General features: G+C 44.7%; 1 protein-coding gene across 1 annotated transcript in view; it reads left to right on the top strand.

Moving 5' to 3' along the window:
- The first annotated feature begins 1,120 nt into the window (after positions 1-1,120).
- MEGF6 (multiple EGF like domains 6) overlaps positions 1,121-24,209 on the top strand; it is a 557,152-nt gene continuing 534,063 nt past the window's right edge. The window contains exon 1 of the mRNA XM_073561705.1: positions 1,121-1,504. Coding sequence (XP_073417806.1) covers positions 1,401-1,504 — 104 coding nt within the window. The 5' untranslated portion in view covers positions 1,121-1,400. The remainder of the gene's footprint in view (positions 1,505-24,209) is intronic.

The raw sequence follows: 24,209 nt of genomic DNA, 5'->3' as shown, positions 1-24,209 counted from the left end.
ACCCACCTCCCAGCACATCCAGTGTTCCATGCAGGGAACCACCAGAGGTGCTCTGCTACTCTCTAAGCACTGAGCCGCAATGTGGTTGTGCAGAACTACCCTGTTGTGTGGGATGCGAGTGTTGGAGTGTGGAAAGGAGCTCACAACTTACCTAGGCGGTGGGGCACTACACCTTAGGAGAAGGTGCAGTACCTCTGTGGCGACTGAGCCTCAGGGGCGCCACAAATGGAGCTGTCTGGTCTGAGAGAATCAGTATCCTCTGCCCCCATTGCAGCCTGTGCTAGACAATACACACTGTACAGACTATATAGAAATATACACACGGCACCGCTGCAGACATTGTTATGGGGCAACTGTGACTGACACGCATTGTAAAGTGGGTCCTCGCCAGGTAACTTGCTAGGGAGATATGTGTTTGACACTGTCATGGGGAATCCATGGATGACACTCTGCTATTGGAGATCTGTGTATGACGCTGTCATGGGGGATCTGCAAATGCACTGGTATGGGAATCTGCAGATGACACTTATGGGGATCTGTGAATGACACTTATGGGGATCTGTGGATGACACTTTTATAGGGACATCTGAGCCTCACTTTTAGGAATTCCATGGTTAAAAGAAAAAATAAACAAGAGAAAAGGGGATGTAAAAAAATGTCATCTTCGTGCTCTCCATCATCAGACCTGCTATATGGAGCCCTAGGACATGTGAAGATATTTTTGATACAGATGTAGCAGAGGCGATGCTGTCATTTAATGGTTTCCTATACGTCATAATAACTTGGTTGCTTTACCAGCAGCCCTACGGAATACTACAGGCAACATAAGCTGACATTACATCCCATTGTACCAGATGACATACTCAGCCCTGCACATCCTTCCCCCTTCACCCCAGAGGACAGAGACAGAGGGGCAGGAGTCAGATGTCATACATTTCCCCCATTTCTCTCCACAGAGACTGGAGTAGGACAGTGGGGGGCAGAGACTGTCACCCCCGTCTGCAGAGGGCAGAGATCTCCTGTAAAAAAAGGGACCTCTTTAGTGATTTGTCCAGAGGGAGGCGACCTGGGAGGAGAAGCCCACCCCTGCCTGCTCACAGGCTCCTGTGGAGGGAAGGAGGGGGTCTCTACTGTGCTTATTGGAATGAGAAGCTGGAGAACTTGTCTATCTCCAAAATCCACACCACCACCTTCAGGGAAGGCTCCCTAAAAAAATATTAACACCCCCCTAATTCTGAGGATCCAATGCCACAATTAGAAGCAGCTGCGGGGGCTCGGAGTGCGAACTTGTAACTTCCCAGCCGCCCGATGTCTGACACTGCCCCGACCAGATAATGTGGCTGTGACCTGACTGCAAACCCTTCCCCAAAAAATCTGCAACCCTGGGAGAATTCGGAAGGATGGCTCCATCTCCTCCACAGCGGCTCCTGCTCCCGGCGCTGCTGCACATGTGGGGGCTGCTGCTGGCGGCGGCAACAGATGGGACCCGGCTGCAGCCCTACATGTGAGTATAGCATGGCCATGTAGCAGAGCTCAGCTAGTCCTCTGGTACAAGTCTGCAAATTGGAAATCACCATGTATTACTGACATAGCAGAGCTGAGTTTGTCCTTTAGGACAATCTGTGCATTGGAAACCTCAATCTATGTCTGATATAGCAGAGCTGAGTTTGTCTTTTAGTGCAAGTCTGTGCATTGGAAACCTCATATGTATTACACTCATAGCAGAGCTGAGTTTGTCCTTTTGTATAAGTGTGTGACCTGGAAACAATGCATTACTGATCTACAAAGCTGAGTTTGTCCTTTGGTATAAATATTCGTAAAGAAATCACAATGTATTACAGACATAGCAGTGCTGAGTTTGTTCTTTAGTACAAATCTGTGTACTGGAAACCTCATATGTATGTGTTTTTCTTTATATCCCAGTGAGATACAGACACAGTATCATTATTATCTGAACAAAGTCATCTTGATGTCACATTATGTTATAGATGTAGCAGAGCCTAGTTTGTCATTTGGCATACATGGCAAAGATCTCAGGTTCTGTTGTGGAGGTAGCAAGGCTGAACATGCCAACTGGCACATCATTTTGTTCCCAGATACTACAATTTAGCAGAGCTGACTGTGCTGACACAAGTTAACTAGAGATCACAATGGGCTACCGACATAGCAGAGTTGAGTTTTTCCCTTGTCACAAATATGTTACATATCTAGCTGATCTGTCTGTAATCGACATAAGCGACACATCTTTGTATCACAGTATATCACAGATGTAGAAGAGCTAAGTTTGTCATGTCGTGCCGGGGATTGTGATTTTGCTAATACTAAATGTCACAAGTCATTTGTAACATATTTGGTTTCTTATAGGACTGCAGATGAGGAATCAGGAAAAAACATACTGATAATAACCATTTTGGCTCTGCTACATCTGTATCAGTTGTCAGATATCCCAGACTTGTGATTTTCTGTAGAATTCTGACCTTATTTTACCTTATGCCTCAGCTTAACTCCATGAGTTATCAATGACCAGATCAGTTCTGCTACATCTGTATCTGGATACCTCTTGCATAGGACTGCTGATACACCTGCTCTGCTGTTTGATAAATGATTTCCATTTTTTCTGGAAACAATGGATAGATCGCCTCCGTCTAGTAAAATGTGTTCTTGGCGAAGAATCCTTTGTAGTGAGCAGACAATTCTCCGGAGCCCCCTGAGCGCTGGGGACGGTGGGATATTTTACCAGGTAATAGACAGATGCATGTAACGTCACCTTAGGCAGTGGCGGAGATTGGATTACCATTTGCTTACATTTCAGATTTGTGAAGCCATAGAATTACTCACAATGACAACACGCGCACATACCAGCAATGTCTACCGTATAGCAGAGCTGGGTTTGTCTGGTGTAGCAGAGCCAAGCTTCCAAGCAGCGCAGGTATCAGGCTGCTGCTACATATAAAACCCAAACCACCAAGGACTTTCCCCTAAATCCAGTCTAATTCAATTATAGTGTGCGGAACCTTTTGTAAAATTATCCAACATTGTTTAAAATGTTATTCCCATCTTCATGTATGAGTATATCAGATATTGTAATTTTCCGATTTGCTGTTAAAATTTGAGATATTTGCACTTGGAGACCGACCGCCACTGTTAGACATGAGAACACGCACAGTGCTTACAAGCTCTTTTATTTCGAGCTCGTAAGCGCTGTTTTGAACCGGGCCAAGATCAATAGAGCACGCCGTTATTTTCCAAATTCCGGCTAATTACAGCGCAGTGCCTACAATCTAGACAGCAGCGGTGGACGGTCTCCTAGGCAACAAACTGAAAAGAAAAGTGTTGATATCTCAAGAACGGCTGCAAGTTTTAATAAGGTGAAAATTGCAAAAACAGCGAGCGTAGCCAACAATATCCATCTGTGAAATGTGAATAAGCCTTTAAGTAGTAATTACTTTATAGTAATTGTGAATTCCTTGTCGCTCTGGATGGTATTGGGTCCCTCTGCCTGCTAGCGGGGGCAAAGATGGGAAAAGTGGGGGCTGAGAAGGTTATAGCATTATGTTGAGGAATTGCTACTTTAGCCATTCCTCAGAGTCAGTAGTAATATGACAAGTTCATCATATGGCAGGCATCCTTTGGGCTTTATACTGCCACTGATCTACTGGAATATGTATGATTGGCTGAACAAACATGGCAGGACCTGGTGGCAGGACCTGCTACTCCCCTGTTTCCTCTCTATGGACTGATTTCTTTCACTGCCACTAATGTGATGTAATTGCCCTATTTTTTATTATTTTGCTACATATATAATTACTTTTTGATTAGTGTTTGCCTAATACCAGCACATAAGCAAATGACACATTATAATCTGAAGAATAAACCGGAGAGCACTGGGCTGATCGTAACGCCGCACACTTCACACCTAGCGCTTCCCCAGGATAACATTCTGCTGAAGGACTAGTGCCTTGTGCAGACTAAGAACAGTCACTGATAGCATCAGTCACAGCCCTGGGCTCTGTGGCCGGAGACAAGACATGTAGGATTGGTATGTGGGCCCTAGCGCCTTATGGGGCCCAATAGCTATTCTGCTACATAGAATATCAGGATTCCGTGTCCGAACTTCAAACGTCTGGGCCCAGTGGCGTAACTAGAGTCCATTGGTCACTGATGCAAATTTGGACCTTGGCCTCCACCTGCAAGTTGGTCAAATGTATGGACCCTTTTAGCATTCCTAGATCCTATAAAGAGATGCGTGTTTTTCCCGCATGTAATAATAACGTCCCCCATCCTGGCTCCATCCTGTAATAATAACGTCCCCCCATCCTGGCTCCATCCTGTAATAATGTCCCCCATCCTGGCTCCATCCTGTAATAATAACGTCCCCCCATCCTGGCTCCATCCTGTAATAATGTCCCCCATCCTGGCTCCATCCTGTAATAATAACGTCCCCCCATCCTGGCTCCATCCTGTAATAATGTCCCCCATCCTGGCTCCATCCTGTAATAATAACGTCCCCCATCCTGGCTCCATCCTGTAATAATAACGTCCCCCCATCCTGGCTCCATCCTGTAATAACGTCCCCCATCCTGGCTCCATCCTGTAATAATAACGTCCCCCATCCTGGCTCCATCCTGTAATAACGTCCCCCATCCTGGCTCCATCCTGTAATAACGTCCCCCATCCTGGCTCCATCCTGTAATAATAACGTCCCCCATCCTGGCTCCATCCTGTAATAACGTCCCCCATCCTGGCTCCATCCTGTAATAACGTCCCCCATCCTGGCTCCATCCTGTAATAATAACGTCCCCCCATCCTGGCTCCATCCTGTAATAATAACGTCCCCCATCCTGGCTCCATCCTGTAATAACGTCCCCCATCCTGGCTCCATCCTGTAATAATAACGTCCCCCATCCTGGCTCCATCCTGTAATAATGTCCCCCATCCTGGCTCCATCCTGTAATAACGTCCCCCATCCTGGCTCCATCCTGTAATAATGTCCCCCATCCTGGCTCCATCCTGTAATAATGTCCCCCACCCTGGCTCCATCCTGTAATAATAACGTCCCCCCATCCTGGCTCCATCCTGTAGTAATAACGTCCCCCCATCCTGGCTCCATCCTGTAATAACGTCCCCCATCCTGGCTCCATCCTGTAATAATAACGTCCCCCATCCTGGCTCCATCCTGTAATAATAACGTCCCCCATCCTGGCTCCATCCTGTAATAACGTCCCCCATCCTGGCTCCATCCTGTAATAATGTCCCCCATCCTGGCTCCATCCTGTAATAATAACGTCCCCCATCCTGGCTCCATCCTGTAATAACGTCCCCCATCCTGGCTCCATCCTGTAATAATAACGTCCCCCATCCTGGCTCCATCCTGTAATAATGTCCCCCATCCTGGCTCCATCCTGTAATAACGTCCCCCATCCTGGCTCCATCCTGTAATAATAACGTCCCCCCATCCTGGCTCCATCCTGTAATAATAACGTCCCCCATCCTGGCTCCATCCTGTAATAACGTCCCCCATCCTGGCTCCATCCTGTAATAACGTCCCCCATCCTGGCTCCATCCTGTAATAATAACGTCCCCCATCCTGGCTCCATCCTGTAATAACGTCCCCCATCCTGGCTCCATCCTGTAATAACGTCCCCCATCCTGGCTCCATCCTGTAATAATAACGTCCCCCCATCCTGGCTCCATCCTGTAATAATAACGTCCCCCATCCTGGCTCCATCCTGTAATAACGTCCCCCATCCTGGCTCCATCCTGTAATAATAACGTCCCACATCCTGGCTCCATCCTGTAATAATGTCCCCCATCCTGGCTCCATCCTGTAATAACGTCCCCCATCCTGGCTCCATCCTGTAATAATGTCCCCCATCCTGGCTCCATCCTGTAATAATGTCCCCCACCCTGGCTCCATCCTGTAATATTGTCCCCCGTTGTGGCTTTTTCCAGTAATAATGTCCCCCATCCTAGGTTCTTTCCAATTATAATGCCTTCGTCCTGGGCCTTTCCAGTAAAAATGAACACCCCCCGTGCTGTGCAGTAATAATGCCCCCCATCCTGGGCTTCATGGTATAACAATGTCCACCATCCCGTGCCCCTTCCTGGTATAATGTCCTCTATTCTGGGTCCCTCCCTAGTACAATGCCCCGCTGTCTTGGGTCCCATCCTGGTACAATGTCCCCCCCCCCCCTTCTTGGGTGCCTTCCTGGTACAATGTCTCCCATGGTGGGCCCTTTCCTTTCTTCTCCAGGACAATTTAAAAAGAAACAAACTGTTAGTCTTACCTTCCTCCTCCACAACATGCAGAGACCTCCTCCATAGCCATCACAGGCAGGCCAACGTCTGCTGCCGGCCTCTGATTGGTTGGCGGTGTGTATTGCAGTGCAGGGAGCCGATGGGTCTCAGCACCGCAATACATTTCAGTGGTGAAATTGACGCTGGGGTCAATGCGGGGCCCTATGTGACCGCGATTGTTGCGCCCCTGTCTGGGCCCCCATGCTAACTTTGTATCAGATCCCCGACCACAGTAATCATGCCTTCCTTATATAGGGCACATAAACTTTTGGTCTTCAGATCCAGATGCGCCAGAGATCTCTCGCACCTTTGGAACAGTGCAAAGTCCAAGAATAACTAATGAACATTTTCCTTCTAAATTCAAAAGAAATGCAAAATCGAATCAGCTTTTTTCTTTCTATAGTTATATCTGATTCTAGAAAAGCTGGGTGAGCATCATAGATCCCATTAGAGTTACCATCCAGCTTTCTTACAGTCCTGACTTTCAAGTTTGCTTATTTATGCAATGCCACTTGTATCAATGGTGTATCCCCTCTTAACTAGGCATATGTGGCCAGTCAGTCATGCCATTATGCCTACCATAAGACTTAACTCCTAACTTTTCATGAGGCTTTAATATCAACTCTTCTGTTGTTGCTGTAGGGGCAGAGACCCTGATTCCAATGATGAATCACTTACTGGGCTGCTTGCTGCAGTTTTGATAAAAATCCGTGTTTTATGTGCTGCCGGTCTCTGAATGCTGAACTCTGTATAACCCCACCCACACCACTGATTGGCTGCTTTCTGTGTGTACTGTGCATAGGCAGAAAGCTACCAATCATTGGTGGGGACGGGATTATACAGAGCTCATGAATATGGAGGACTACATGGCAGCAGGTTTATTAGTCCTGTATTGATAATCTGCTGAAAAAATAGGGATTTTATTAAACCTATAGCAAGCATCCCAGTAAGTGACACATCGCTGGAATCAGGGTCTCTGTCCCTACTTTATGATGCTCTTAAATTAGGTGGTGACAGATAAGGTGCTTGTGTACTGTCCGATTACCTCTCATTCATACAACGTCTCTTCTGGCTTCTTGCTGCACATGTGCACTTGGCTCAGAGGAGCGTTTATGTGATCTCTGTTTGAAGAGCAGAGGAAGTTTTATATGCCTTGAGAAAAGAGTCATGCGTTTTAATCCATTCTGCGCCATCCTTATTTCCCAGACTTCAACTGTCAGAAGTTAGTCAGGAGACCCCCCTACACAGTAGATGATTGGCCAAAATCGGGAGGTTTGGCTGACTTAAAGGAGTTGTCCTGTAAAGACATTGGGATAGGTGATAACTTGTGGATGGGTTGATTTTCCCGGATTTTTTATCCCCATTACAAAATGGTAGTGAGCGATTGGACGCCTGACTGCCATTCCATTCATTCTCTATTGGCATGCCAGCAAAAGAATAGGAAAGTGCTCCGCATCCCTATGGGGGTATAAAAGTAGCGCCGGTCTAACAGAGATACAAGTTTATGCTTTGTAATTTGAGGACATCATGAGGTAGAGGATGAGACACTGATATCGGCTGTGTGCTGTTGTTTTAATATAATGAGTGTTTTATCAGCAGGAAATTATTACTGCTGGACTAGCTCCCCTGACCAAGTGGTCTGACAATGCCACCTCCTCTGATTAGCAGCTTTCTGTCAATAGACAGTGTACACAGGGAGCCTGGTGTGGGCGGGGCTTGCTTTCTCAGCTCTGCTACATGGTACATCTAAAAACTCTGATTGTATCACAACTGCTGTACGAAGTAAACTAAGTGATACATCACTGGAATCAGGGTCTCTTCTTCTACCTCATGCTGTTTCAGAAGGGGTGGTAAATTCCCTTTAAATCCACTGTGTTTTTCTACCCATTTATTGCTCTCCCTCATATTCCAGGAGCAATGTAGCACTCAAACAATATAATATCTATTGCGGCCACCAGAACCGCATATAAGATATAGAAGGAGCATCTATTAGGGCTTCTCTTGATCTTTATATTATTTTTAATAGACAAACTACCCCAGTTTATAGTGGTATTCTTATTGCCAAAATGTTTGGAAGTCAGTGGGGTCCTTATGAAAAAAAGTCATAAAATACAGAAGTAAAATAAATAAATAATAATTAAAAAATAAAACTGGTGCCATGTGCTCCATCCCTTGGCTGAGTACACTGGTGCTTCGCCTGCTGGGGATGCGGATTAAAGCTTTATAATGAGAATGTAGTTTGTTGCGTTGCTTTGATATCTCCCGTTCAGACGATCGCGCGGTACCAGTCATCTCACTGTGAAATTTGGTTCTATCCTGTGGGACAAGCGGAGGGTTATGGGCAGGAGCGGAGAAATGTATGTGTCAGAAGCCCGAGCTTCTCTCAATTATTTCTCTCCTGTTACCATTGATATAAGAATATTATTTTTTTCCAGTTGTGCTTTCATTTTAATTATAATTAAGCTGGAGCTTGTTCTCATCATCTTCTTTTTTTTTCTGTAGCCATGACAATGCAGTTCATTAATGAGAATATGTTATCAGGAAACTTTCCCTTTTATATCTGATCATCGGTGAGAAACATTATAGGGATCATCTGCCTTTTTTGTTAGAAAATTCCCCCAATGTCTTTGATTTTCCCACTATTCCGACCCTCAGCAATCAGCTGTAATCTGTGCAGGAACCTGACAGCCAGTGTTGAATATTTCAGCAGCTCCCCCGCAGGAGAAATGAAGTATTACATGGTGCTTACAGGAAACAAAGAGCAGTCTATGACATACTAGGTCCTCCAAAGGGAGAGACGCTCTTTGTAGCATGACTCATGATAATATTATGTTGGAGGCTTGATTTACGCAATGATCAGCATACTTGTCATCTAGTCTTGCTGGCACCCTGAGAAAAAGATGATGACCAAGACCCATCTCTGAATCAAGGATGTCTCGCTACTTATTGTTCTAGAGAAGCCAACAGAGATCTTTGTCTCCTTGTTGGGGCACAGCTATAGGGTATGCACAGACTTTAATATAGACATGAAATGGATTGAAATGCGTAGTGATCTCTCTTGTTGGCTGATACGACCTGAGGGCAGCATTTGTCTGCTGTTTCCTCCATGGCGTGTAGATTGACACATGAACAGCGGTGACTGTAGTCTGCCGGGCACGTCTATGTCACATTAAGTGAATATCAGTCTGGCTCTGTGTGTTAGCGGCATCGCATGGGCAAAGGCTGGTAATGTTCCAAGAATCAGCAGGGACAGCATCACTCGCTGCCACCTGCTTTCTCTAGCGTCCTTGGCAGAAAGGACCGCCATACCCAGGACCACAGATTACTCACTTATAGTGCCGACCTGTCACCGGTATCACAATTCATGGTGGTACAGTAATATGTTAAAGTTTGGGCACCCCTATTAATGTTAACCTTTTTTCTTTATAACAATTTTGGTTTTTGCAACAGCTATTTCAGTTTCATATATCTAATAACTGATGGACTCAGTTATATTTCTGGATTCAAATGAGGTTTATTGTACTAACAGAAAATGTGCAATCTGCATTTAAACAAAATTTGACCAGTGCAAAAGTATGGGCACCCTTATCATTTTCTTGATTTGAACACTCCTAACTACTTTTTACTGACTTCCTGAAGCACTAAATTGGTTTTGTAACCTCACTGAGCTTTGAACTTCATAGCCAGGTGTATCAAATCATGAGAAAAGGTATTTAAAGGTGGCCACTTGCAAGTAGTTCTCCTATTTGATTCTCCTATGAAGAGTGGCATCATGGGCTCCTCAAAACAACTCTCAAATGATCTGAAAACAAAGATTATTCAGCATAGCTTTTCAAGGGAAGGATACAAAAAGTTGTCTCAGAGATTTAACCTGTCAGTTTCCACTGTGAGGAACATAGTAAGGAAATGGAAGAACACAGGTACAGTTCTTGTTAAGCACAGAAGTGGCAGGCCAAGAAAAATATCAGAAAGGCAGAGAAGAAGAATGGTGAGAACAGTCAAGGACAATCCACAGACCACCTCCAAAGACCTGCAGCATCATCTTGCTGCAGATGGTGTCACTGTGCAACGGTCAACAATACAGCGCACTTTGCACAAGGAGAAGCTGTATGGGAGAGTGATGCGAAAGAAGCCGTTTCTGCAAGCACGCCACAAACAGAGTCGCCTGAGGTATGCAAAAGCACATTTGGACAAGCCAGTTACATTTTGGAAGAAGGTCCTGTGGACTGATGAAACAAAGATTGAGTTGTTTGATCATACAAAAAGGCGTTATGCATGGAGGCTAAAAAACACAGCATTCCAAGAAAAACACTTGCTACCCACAGTAAAATTTGGTGGAGGTTCCATCATGCTTTGGGGCTGTGTGGCCAATGCCGGCACCGGGAATCTTGTTAAAGTTGAGGGTCGCATGGATTCAACTCAGTATCAGCAGATTCTTGACAATAATGTGCAAGAATCAGTGACGAAGTTGAAGTTACGCAGGGGATGGATATTTCAGCAAGACAATGATCCAAAACACCGCTCCAAATCTACTCAGACATTCATGCAGAGGAACAATTACAATGTTCTGGAATGGCCATCCCAGTCCCCAGACCTGAATATCATTGAACATCTGTGGGATGATTTGAAGCGGGCTGTCCATGCTCGGCGACCATCAAATGTAACTGAACTGGAATTGTTTTGTAAACAGGAATGGTCACAAATACCTTCATCCAGGATCCAGGAACTCATTAGTAGCTACAGGAAGTGACTAGAGGCTGTTATTTTTGCAAAAGGAGGATCTACGAAATATTAATGTCACTTTTATGTTGAGGTGCTCATACTTTTGCACCGGTCAAATTTTGTTTAAATGCAGATTGCACATTTTCTGTTAGTACAATAAACCTCATTTGAATCCAGAAATATAACTGAGTCCATCAGTTATTAGATATATGAAACTGAAATAGCTGTTACAAAAACCAAAATTGTTATAAAGAAAAAAGGTTAACATTAATAGGGTGCCCAAACTTTAACATATGACTGTATTTAGTGGTTTTATCTTATTGACTGGTAACATTGGGGTAGCTCATCTGGCCACAGTGTCTGCAGAAATGAGCCAGCAGGGGGGCTGCAAATACAGGAGTTGCTACAATTTCCAAGTCGACCAAAGTGCCTCCATAACAATGACAGCCAAGATGCCTCCATAGTAATGGTGGCCGTAGTGTCCCGATACCAAAAGTTGCCACAACCCCCCCCAACATGGGCAGCTCAGTTGGCAACTTTTCCGCTCCCCTTTTAGGAGCATTTCTTCAATTATCTCAGCCTTTTACAGCTCACGCATTGTTTTTTTAGTTTGGTGACGAAATGCGTGGGGTAATATAACCTTCATTGTATACCACGGAGGATTCTTAATTTCCGCAAGTGCAGCCCAGGTACCGTGATCTCTCCGGTAAAGAGAGTAAGTTGGCACCATGACATCTACAATAACAGGGACAACCTCTGTGGTGTGGATTGGTCCCACTGTGAGAGAGGCCAAAGTTATGGCACCATCCTCCACCCTAAGGTTATGATGAAGGTTACCCGAGCCCCTCTCCCAAAAGTACCACAATAACCAAACACAAGCTGTAATGAATGGGCCTGAGCGTCAGGATAATATTTTATTCTGCAATGGATATAGAATTGTGGTATAATACTAAACCAGACACCCCATCCCCGAACGATGGGAGCTTGGTTTGGGATGGCTTGTATGATGGTATGGGGCTTATTTTGACTTTTTCTCAATGAGGACTCTTTCTTCTCTTTCTTGGACCACTAATTAGGTTCTGTTGGCTAAACCTTTCATAAAAGGTGACCCAATTTTAACAAACAAATTCCTGAGTCCTGGTCTTCGCTGACTAGGATCGCCAACCATCCAGAATTCCAGGACAGGCCGTTGCTGTCTGTAAAAAAAAAAAACACAAAACAAAACAAAAAAAACTTGAGGCATCTTTAATTTTTTGGAAGCTGAGTATTACAGCTAATTTTGACTGTAATTATCTTTTACTATTGAGGCTGCATAGGCAGCCTCAATAGTAAAAAGTTGGTCACACTCGTCAAACACTATGTTTGACGAGTGTGACCAACCTGTCAATCAGTTCTCCAAGCAATGCTACAGATCGCTTGGAAAACGCTAGCAATTCTGCAAGCTAATTACGCTTGCAAATCGCTAGTTTTTCCGCGGGAAAATCGCGGGAATTTAAAATGCGATTTTCCCGCAGAATGGAATTCCGGAATTCTCGCGGTAATTTCCGCGAGAGTTCCGCTACGTGTGAACCCAGCCTTAAACTGCGTGAAATGTGACAACATTATGTTGCGCAAGTATTTTGCTCCTTTTGGCATTTTTATACCAATCACAGCCAGATCTGCAAACTTTTGAAAAGCGAGAGAATTATGGCCAATAAATCCATTATGAGCAACAAAAGCCATGCAAGTTACGACAGACGTACTCCAGTCCCTGCAGTATATTTCTTGCGGTGGCTTGGCTGCTGAAAGACACAAATTCATTAAAAGCTGCACTCTTCTTAATAAATTAACTACATTTTCTACATTGACCTCTTCATCCAGACTGTAGAACAAAACACCAGGAATAGGATTTTTAAATTTTTTTTACTGGATCATGGTAAATTTGGGGGCCAATTTCAAAAAGTGTTGCCTTGAAAGATGGTAAGCTTTTGAAGTTGGTTGTTAAGTTTTGTTGTTCTTATGGTTTCCTTACATTAGTCCCCTTTTTTAAAGTCTGACATACAAACATCTACGCTTTAGTAAATTGCACAGAACATCCAAAACATCCATAGCGAGAGCTCAGACTGAACTGACACCACCACTTTAAAATGTGGAATTGACGACTTAATGCCTCCTGACGAGCTGGCACTTGTTGAAGCATCTAGTTGTCAATAAGTGATAAGATGTCGGCGGGAGAGCCGGCCGAGGGGGATATTTACCAATACCACATTTATCTATTAGTCCGTGATTCATGGAAAAAGAACACATGGAATTCACTCCGGAGGTGCGGAATGTTCGGGATCGTTATTTGAAAGACAACTGAATTTTCTTTTTTATTAACTACTAAATAGTATTTTACTATTGATAGTATTTTCCCATTATTATTAACAACTATTACTGGTTTATTTATTTCCTATATATTAATATGTGTTTGCTAATGTATATGTTTATGCATCTAATTTTCTTTTTCTTTGAAATGATTAGAAGATACAAAGAAACAGAAAAATTAATAAATATTTACAAAATACATTTCAGGAGAAACAAATTTACTTATGTAGGTCAGAGCGGCACATCGATTGACTTCACTCATTGCGATTGCCGCGTTTTGCAATTATGTCAGATCACAATACAATTGTTCATCTAATACTACTGTAATGTATGAGACTCAAATTTAGAGACGAGTACAACTAGGACCAGGATCACAACGCAATGCTCAGACTGGCCGTCGGCGTGACCGCTGCATTGAAATATACACTGTCACGCGCTGGCCAGTCCAAGCATTGCGTTGCGATCCTTGTCTGAGTTATACGGCCGTCCGACTCTTCTCTTAGACTGAGTGTGCACAGAGACATTGACTGTGAAACAGATCGCATGGCCCAAGATCACTGAATTTTTCACAGGCCCATTTCCCTTGAATTTGAGTGTTTGATCCGCATCCGGATCAAGTTTTTTTTTGTGGACCATCAGTTTGAGAAAATAATGGACATATGAGCATCCTCATTGAACACAGCCCATTATACTCTGTGAAAATAGGAGGTCTAAATATGCCCTTTAAAGGGGTTGTCCACTACTTGGACAACCCCTTCTGAATCCCTATGTTTCCATCCCGGTAAAATAATAATAATACCTATATTCCCGGTCGATGCCAGCGTCATTCCAGTGGTGTCTGCACTAGCTCTCCCAGGGATTGCATAACATGATATGTCATGCCATCACTGCAGCCAATTAGCACTGGCTTTACTCTCCTCTCACATGGACGTATTTATCACCTGGAGGAAGTGAGAGGGAATCTGCTTTATTATTACTATTTAGCAACCTGGAAAAGCTGAATGTGTCATGTGACAGCTGTAAAGCCACCCTTGATTGTCACCCAGATTTCCTCATATATAAGAATTGATGAGCAGTACCCTGAAACACAGTGCCTACAAACTGAGATTTTGGTTTTGGCTTTTATCCTAAGTCATGTGGCAAGACTCGTTAGAGGGTCGATATTAACTTTTAGGATTGCTACTTCCAATAGGTGGTACTAGAGTTCTAGTCCTCTTCCTCTTTGCAGAAACAATTTGCATATTTCCCAGAGGAGCATTGGAAGGCTTAAAAGTCTCCTCACCTTGGCATGTCAGGCTTGACATGTCACTTTCCGCAAAGAGAAACTTTACCCCTTGGATCTCAAATATAAGAAAATGTATAGGCACTTGGTAAAACCTGATGATCCAGGCCAATTCTTGCTACTTTTGTCAACATTGTTGCTTCTCCTTACACTACACTGATCGCCCCTCAGGAGTTAGGACATGTTGAAGTTGCTGAATGTAATTTACTGCATTCATTGGCATTAGATGAAAGTTGCCAAGGAAATCCTCAGTATCTTTGCTCAGTGCCCATGATGCAGATCGTTGCTACTGTGACTAAAAAAAGCTTTTGTGTGAACGCTTATTTCTTTTCATTAGTTTTAATTGTCACTTAATTGGCTTTCATTGTCAGCAATAAATGTGTGTTGATGAATTTAGTGCCTGTGGAGCAGAGTGTATTGCACAGGGAGTTAACTAGTTGAAAGCCTGTAAGGGTTAAAATGCATGTTGATCATCTTCCTATAGGTGGCAGTTTACTAATAGTACCCCTTAGGTTAGTATTCTGTGGGTGAAAAAAAAAGAAATGATTTGCACAAATGTGTCATAGCAGTGCAATTGTTTAGTTTATCCCATGGGGGCTTTTACTTTTGAAGACCCACTGTGTCTGTGTACTGCAAAGAAGGCCCAATACTTTCTATGGGTTCTACCAAATACTTAGTTAAAAACTGATTTTGCACAAAATGCGGGACTGAAAGTAATTGTTTGTATAGGACTCCTGACAAAGCATGTGAAATGTGTGTCTGGTGTGTTTGGTGTGTGAGTCATTATAATCTGCCATTGTCCCATGAACTTTATCTCACTCTTGTTTACTAGGAAATACTGTATATAAAGGTGTTATCAGTCATTATACAGGAGGAGGAGGTGAGCTGTGACATCACCTATTGTGAATAGTGGATCCTGTGTTATCTACTGTATATAAAGATGTTATCAGTCATTGTACAGGAGGAGGAGGTGAGCTGTGACATCACCTATTGTGAATAGTGGATCCTGTGTTATCTACTGTATATAAAGATGTTATCAGTCATTGTACAGGAGGAGGAGGTGAGCTGTGACATCACCTATTGTGAATAGTGGATCCTGTGTTATCTACTGTATATAAAGATGCTATCAGTCATTGTACAGGAGGAGGAGGTGAGCTGTGACATCACCTATTGTGAATAGTGGATTCTGTGTTATCTACTGTATATAAAGATGATATCAGTCATTGTACAGTTGGAGGAGGTGAGCTGTGACATCACCTATTGTGAATAGTGGATCCTGTGTTATCTACTGTATATAAAGATGTTATCATTCATTGTACAGGAGGAGGAGGTGAGCTGTGACATCACCTATTGTGAATAGTGGATCCTGTGTTATCTACTGTATATAAAGATGTTATCAGTCATTGTACAGGAGGAGGAGGTGAGCTGTGACATCACCTATTGTGAATAGTGGATCCTGTGTTATCTACTGTATATAAAGATGTTATCAGTCATTGTACAGGAGGAGGAGGTGAGCTGTGACATCACCTATTGTGAATAGTGGATCCTGTGTTATCTACTGTATATAAAGATGCTATCAGTCATTGTACAGGAGGAGGAGGTGAGCTGTGACATCACCTATTGTGAATAGTGGATCCTGTGTTATCTACTGTATATAAAGATGTTATCAGTCATTGTACAGGAGGAGGAGGTGAGCTGTGACATCACCTATTGTGAATAGTGGATCCTGTGTTATCTACTGTATATAAAGATGTTATCAGTCATATTGTGAATCGTGGATCCTGTCTACCTACTGTCTATAAAGATATTATCAGTCATTGAAGAGGAGGTGGAGGAGAACTGTGACATCACCTACATTAAATGGTGGATCCCGTGTTATCTACTGTATATAGAGGTGTTATCAGTCATTGCACAGGAGGAGGTGAGCTGTGATATTACCTATTGTGAATGGTGGATTCTGTTTTATCTACTGTATACAGAGGTGTTACCATCATTGTACAGGAGTGGGAGGAGGTGAGCTGTGACATCGCTTATTGTGAATGGTCGATCCTGTGTTATCTACTGTATACATACTGTAGGTCTTGCCTTTCATTGTAATCTTGTCTGTGATGATAATGAGACTGCTGAAAAGTCTTCTGTAAAAAAAACAAAACAGAATTAGTGAGTCTTGTAGAAGGCCTAGTCTGCAAACTGCAAGATTTCAGACTTTTTAAAAAAAATAAAAACTAGATAGAGATATAGAAAATGTTGATTTTTTTTAATCAAAGTTGAAACCCCTCAAACAAAAAAAAAAAAAACAAAAACTTGATTTAGACAATAGGTCATTTTCTGATGACATATATCTGAAACGTGTTGTTTCATGTCACAGGTAGACTTCTGACTCTAAAATTGCTGCAACCACTTGTGTGTATAAGTCATGGCATTGCTGAGATATGGGTGAGCAAATTGCTGAAAATAACATATATGCCAAAATCACATTGGAAACAACGCGTACGGCCCTCTTCACATGTCCGTGTCTCCAGTACGTGTGGTATCAGTTTTTCACGGAAGCCACACGTACCCATTATAAACTATGCTGCTGTGCACATATCCGTGTTTTACTAGCAACACGGATGACAAGGGTCAATACAAGTCTATGGGTTTGTGCAAAAAACGTACAGCACACGGATGGCATCCATGTGTCATCCGTGTGCCATCCGTGTTTTGTACGTGTTTACCATTGCAAAGTATAGGAGAAGCTTTGGAATTGATTTTTCTTAAGCCATACTGAATAAAAACAGATGGCACACTACATAGTAACATAGTTATTAAGGGTGAAGGGAAACTTTAAGTCCATCTAGTTCAACCCATATCTTATCCTAACTTGCCCTAACATGTTGATCCAGAGGAAGGCAAAAAAAAACCCCATGTGGCAAACAGTAAGCTTTACATTGGGGAAAAAAATTCCTTCCCGACTCCACATACGGCAATCAGACTAGCTCCCTGGATCAACGCAATATTAAGGAAACTAGTGTATATACCCTGTAATATTATACTTTTCAAGAAAGGCATCCAGTCCCTTCTTAAATTTTAGTAGGGAATCACTCATTACAACATCATATGGCAGAGAGTTCCATAGTCTCACTGCTCTTACAGTAAAGAATCCGCGTCTGTGAGTATGCTTAAACCTTCTTTCCTCCAGACGTAGAGGATGCCCCCTTGTCCCCGTCACAGGTCTAAGAGTAAAAAGATCATTAGAAAGGTCTTTGTATTGTCCCCACATATATTTATACATTGTAATAAGATCACCCCTAAGCCTTCGATTTTCCAAACTAAATAACCCCAAGTGTAATAACCTGTCTTGGTATTGCAGACCCCCTAGTTCCCTAATAACCTTGGTCGCTCTTCTCTGCACCTGCTCCAGTTCAGCTATGTCTTTCTTATACACCGGAGACCAGAACTGTACACAGTATTCTAAGTGTGGTCGCACTAGTGACTTGTATAGAGGTAAAATTATGTTCTCCTCATGAGCATCTATGCCTCTTTTAATGCATCCCATTATTTTATTTGCCTTTGCAGCAGCTGCATGACACTGGCCACTAAATGTGAGTTTGTCGTCCACCCATACACCCAGGTCTTTTTCAGTGACAGTTTTGCCCAGTGTTTTACAATTAAGCACATAATTATACATCTTATTTCTTCTGCCCAAGTGCATGACCTTACATTTATCCCCATTAAAGCTCATTTGCCATTTATCAGCCCAAGCTTCTAGTTTACATAAATCCTCCTGTAATATAAAATTGTCCTCCTCTGTATTGATTACCCTGCAGAGTTTAGTGTCATCTGCAAATATTGAAATTCTACTCTCTATGCCCCCTACAAGGTCATTAATAAATACGTTAAAAAGAAGCGGGCCCAATACTGACCCCTGTGGTACCCCACTGCTAACCGTGACCCAGTCCGAGTGTGCTCCATTAATAACCACCCTTTGTTTCCTATCCAAAACACTGATGGCACACTGATTGAAAACACTGATGGCACACTGATCCAAAACACTGATGGCACACACTGATCCAAACACTGACGGCACACTGATCCAAAACACTGATGGCACACTGATCCAAAACACTGATGGCACACTGATCCAAAACACTGATGGCACACTGATCGAAAACACTGATGGCACACTGATCCAAAACACTGATGGCACACTGATCCAAAACACTGATGGTACACACTGATCCAAAACACTGATGGCACACTGATCCAAAACACTGAGGCACACTGATCGAAAACACTAATAGCACACGGATCCAGAACACTGATGACACTGATCCAAAACACTAAGGCACACTGATCGAAGACACTGATGGCACACTGATCCAAAACACTGATGACACACTGATCGAAGACACTGATGGCACACTGATCCAAACGATGACACACTGATCCAAAACACTCATGGCACACTGATCGAAGACACTGATAGCACACTGATCCATAACACTGAGGCACACTGATCAAAAACACTGATAGCACACTGATCCAAAACACTGACTCACTGATAATGACACCTGTACCGTTTTTTTTCTCAGTACCTGTATTATACGGATGTGTGAAGGGGCCTAAGCCTGTGTCGTGCCGGTCACAGTTACTGATTGTCAGTAAGTTTATTAATTTATATCCAAAATTGTAAACTCGGCTTCAATATCAGCATTAATTAATCCAAAAAAGTTTTATGAACTAGTTACAGTTAATTATTCAGCATTGATGCTCGTTAATGAGTCCTAGCGGGAAATTGTGCTTGTTCTGAATATTGATGTCATGCATTATCCCTGCTGTAATAACTTTGATTGTAAGCTCATAGGCCCTGGGGCCATGAGAGGGCGCTGTATGAGGCCTGATTTGTACATCTGCCATTTTTCACGTGTGTAAAAAATGGTTCGAGTTTTATCAATGCCAGTTTTTTACCATCAGAGTTTCAACAGATAGGTCTACGTGTTTTTTTTTTTTATTGTGGCCTGCAACTAAAACACGAACATGTGAACAGCTCCATAGACTATAATTGGCACGTGCTTCAAGGTTTTTAAGGTTGAAGGTAGACTTAAGTCCATCAAGTTCAACCTATACGTGTTGATCCAGAGGAAGGCAAAATTCCTATGAGGCATACACTAATACAGTAGTTCCATATTATGGGAAAAATTCATTCTCGACTCCATACAGCAATTAAGACTAGTTCCCTGGATAAATGTCCCAGCTCAGAATCTAGTGCCATAACCTCTAATATTATATGTATCAAGTAAGGCATCAAGACTCTTCTTGAACCTTAGCAGTGAATCACCCATTAGAAAATCATGTCGCAGAGAGTTTCATAGTCTCACTACTCTTACAGTAAAGAATCTGTGTTCTTATCATCTTCTATGCCTCTTATAATGCATTCTGTTATTTTATTTCTTCTTTGGCAGCAGCTGCTTGGTACTGGTCACTAAAGTGGAGTTTGCTGTCCACCCATACACCCAAGTCCTTTTCAGTGACAGTTTTACCCAGTGTTTTATAATTTAGTACATAACGTATATACTCGAGTATAAGCCGAGACACCTATTTTTGTCACCAAAAACTGGGTCAGGTTATTGACTCGAATATAAGCCGGGTATGCATTGTCCCCTCATCCCTATGTGGTATGCATGGCTTCCCCGTCCCTGTCATTGTATGCATGGCTCCCCTGTTCTCAGTCCCTGTCATTGTATGTATGGATGTATGGCTCCCCAGTCCCTCTTCTGGTATGCATGGCTCTCCAGTCCCTATCCTGTGTGCATGGCTCCGCCGGTCCCTATCCTGTGTGCATGGCTCCCCCGGTCCCTCTCCTGGTATGATTGACTCTTCAGTCCCTATCCTATATGCATGGCTCCCCCAGTCCCTATCCTGTATGCATGGCTCCCCCAATCCCTATCCTGTATGCATGGCTCCCCCAGTCCCTAGCCTGTGTGCATGGCTCTCCAGTCCCTCTCCTGGTATGCATGGCTCTCCAGTCCCTATCCTGTATGCATCTGCTCCCCAGTCCCTAGCCTGTATGCATGGCTCTCCAGTCCCTCTCCTGGTATGCATGGCTCTTCAGTCCCTATCCTTTATGCATGGCTCCCCCAGTCCCTAGCCTGTATGCATAGCTCCCCAGTCCCTATCCTGTATGCATGGTTCTCCAGTCCCTATCCTGTATGCATGGCTCTCCCAGTCCCTATCCTGTATGCATGGCCCTCCAGTCTCTATCCTGTATGTATGACTCCCCAGTCCCTATCCTGTATCCATGGCTCTCCAGTCTCTATCTTGTATGCATGGCTCTCCCAGTCCCTATCCTGTATGCATGGCCCTCCAGTCTCTATCCTGTATGTATGGCTCCCCAGTCCCTATCCTGTATCCATGGCTCTCCAGTCTCTATCTTGTATGCATGGCTCCCCCCCCACGTCCCTATCCAGTATGCATGGCTCTCCAGTCCCTCTCCTGGTATGCATGGCTCTCCAGTCCCTCTCCTGGTATGCATGGCTCTCCAGTCCCTATCCTGTATGCATGGCTCTCCCAGTCCCTATCCTGTATGCATGGCTCTCCAGTCTCTATCATGTATGCATGGCTCTCCAGTCCCTCTCCAATATGCATGGCTCTCCAGTCCCTCTCCTGGTATGCATGGCTCCCCCGGTCACTATCCTTATGCATGGCTCTCCAGTCCGTATCCTGTATGCATGGCTCTCCAGTCCCTATCCTGTATGCATGGCTCTCCAGTCCGTATCCTGTATGCATGGCTCTCCAGTCCGTATCCTGTATGCATGGCTCTCCAGTCCCTATCCTGTATGCATGGCTCTCCAGTCCGTATCCTGTATGCATGGCTCTCCAGTCCCTATCTTGTATGCGTGGCTCCCCAGTCCCTCTCCTGGTATACGTGGCTCTCCAGTCCCTCTCCTGGTATGCATGGCTCTCCAGTCCCTATCCTGTATGCATGGCTCTCCAGTCCCTATCTTGTATGTGTGGCTCCCCAGTCCCTCTCCTGGTATGCGTGTGTAGGGAAGGTGACCTGACGGACGGACGGACTAGTCAGAGTGAAGAAAGATAGGTTTGCACAGTGTAGGTAGGTGTCAGTGATTACAGTGGGGAAACAACTAGGAAAGTGTAGTGGACGTGCAGTACCTTGGGATGACCATTAGATGGCAGGGTGGAGTGTGAGCAAAGGACTTTACAGCAGCTTAGGGCTTTAGAAACCGTTGGTCATGGGGGGCGTGGTGACAGTTAGAGTGACAGTTTCAAGGAACCGGGGGAGTTATAAATACTGAGGGAGGGTTCCAGAAAGTTCCAGTCCCCAGGGGGAGCTCAAGTGACAGGAGGACTACGACAGTCTGTGCACTCTGAGGAGAATCCAGACCAGGGGGACTGAGGAGAGAGGATGTCAGGGGGGTGGTCCTGACAGGAAAGGACCGCAGTTGAGACGAGGTACTGGGTGTAAGACACCGTATGTGACACGACGACTGAGCAGTAGAAGCGCTGTTGGTTAATGGGCCTAAGGCGGCCACAGTGACGGAACTGTCAGGAGCGTCGACAGTAAAGGAGGGGACGGTGTGTGTAGACACGTCTCCAGTGTACGGTGTGAGAAGCGGCTCTGGAAACGGAGGGCCGCGAGGTGTGCCGTCAGTCGGACGGCAAGTGAAGAAATAAACTTGGACCTGTTGCACCCAGAATCTGCCTCCATCGTGTCTCTGTTGTCATCTCTGCGCGGTAAAAAAGTAGGACCACCCCCCCAGCTCGGCACCCCACCACCGACACTACACGTGGCCCTCCAGTCCCTCTCCTGGTATGCATGGCTCTCCAGTCTCTATCCTGTATGCATGGCTCCCCAGTCCGTATCGTGTATGCATGGCTCTCCGGGCCCTTTTCTGGTATGTATGGCTCCCCAGTCCCTCTCCTGTATGCATGCCTCTCCAGTCCCTCTCCTGTATGCATGGCTCTCCAGTCCCTCTCCTGTATGCATGGCTCTCCAGTCCCTCTCCTGGTATGCATGGCTCCCCCGGTCCCTCTCCTGTATGCATGCCTCTCCAGTCCCTCTCCTGTATGCATGCCTCTCCAGTCCCTCTCCTGTATGCATGGCTCTCCAGTCCCTCTCCTGGTATGCATGGCTCCCCCGGTCCCTATCCTTATGCATGGCTCTCCAGTCCCTCTCCTGTATGCATGCCTCTCCAGTCCCTCTCCTGTATGCATGGCTCTCCAGTCCCTCTCCTGTATGCATGCCTCTCCAGTCCCTCTCCTGTATGCATGCCTCTCCAGTCCCTCTCCTGTATGCATGGCTCTCCAGTCCCTCTCCTGGTATGCATGGCTCCCCCGGTCCCTCTCCTGTATGCATGCCTCTCCAGTCCCTCTCCTGTATGCATGCCTCTCCAGTCCCTCTCCTGTATGCATGGCTCTCCAGTCCCTCTCCTGGTATGCATGGCTCCCCCGGTCCCTATCCTTATGCATGGCTCTCCAGTCCCTCTCCTGTATGCATGGCTCCCCGGTCCCTCTCCTGGTATGCATGGCTCCTTATCCCATTATCCCTATGTATAATTTCTGTTAAAAAACAAACAAACATCCTATTTACCTGCCTGCGCTCTCTCGGCAGCACTGCATCTTGTTCCGGCTTCCAGCAGCTCTCTTCCAGATCAGCGGTCTCATGGTACTGCACATTAAGGTAATGAATATGTGCTCCACGCCTATGGGAGTGGAGATGCATGCATATTCATTACCTTAATGAGCGGTACCACGTAACCGCTCAGCTGGAAGAGAGCTGCTGGCACCGGCGCCCAGAACAAGATGCAGTGTCACCTACTCACCAAGGGTGCGCAGGTAGGTGAGTAGGATGTGTGCTGGAAACTGACGGCTGCGGCTGGCATTGTGCGCTATTACCGCAGCGGCACAGGCTTTAGCCACAGCTGCCAGCTCCTGGCTCTGTGACCTGCAGCTCCGCCGCTCCCCCTCCCCACCGGCTCCTGTGTCTTACCTGCTGCTCCCCATCCCCAACCGGCTTTCTGGGACTGTGACTCGTGTATAAGCCGAGGGGGGCATTTTCAGCACGAAAAAATGTGCTGAAAAACTCGGTTTATACACGAGTATATACGGTAATTAGACATTTTATTTCCTCTACCCAAGTCCATACCCTTATATTTATCTACATTAAATTTCAATTGCCATTTCTCAAATACTGGAGGCAAATTTGCAATCATCAGACCGAAAGCTGCACATGGGACGTACTTGGACGTTCTAACATGATAACGATCCAAAACACAAGACAAAGTCGACCTGTCATTGGCTACAGCAGAACAAAGTGAAGGTTCTGGAATGGCCATCACAGTCTCCTGACCTCAATATCGTTGAGCCACTCTGGGGAGATCTCAAGCGCACGTTCATTCTAGACAGCCCAGGAATTTACAGGACCTGGAAACTTTTTGCCAAAAAGAGTGGGCAGTTTTACTATCTGAGAAAATAAAGAACCTCATCCATAACTACCACAAAATACTTCAAGCTGTCATTGATGTTAGAGGGGTCAAAACATGGTATTAAGAAATGGGGTATG

The sequence above is a fragment of the Dendrobates tinctorius genome, unplaced genomic scaffold (genome assembly GCF_039654945.1).
Source record: "Dendrobates tinctorius isolate UK_male_01 unplaced genomic scaffold, ASM3965494v1 ptg000326l, whole genome shotgun sequence".
In the NCBI taxonomy this organism is placed as follows: Eukaryota; Metazoa; Chordata; class Amphibia; order Anura; family Dendrobatidae; genus Dendrobates; species Dendrobates tinctorius.
Note: the sequence above shows the minus strand (reverse complement) of the source record. Positions and strands in the feature narration are given on the sequence as shown.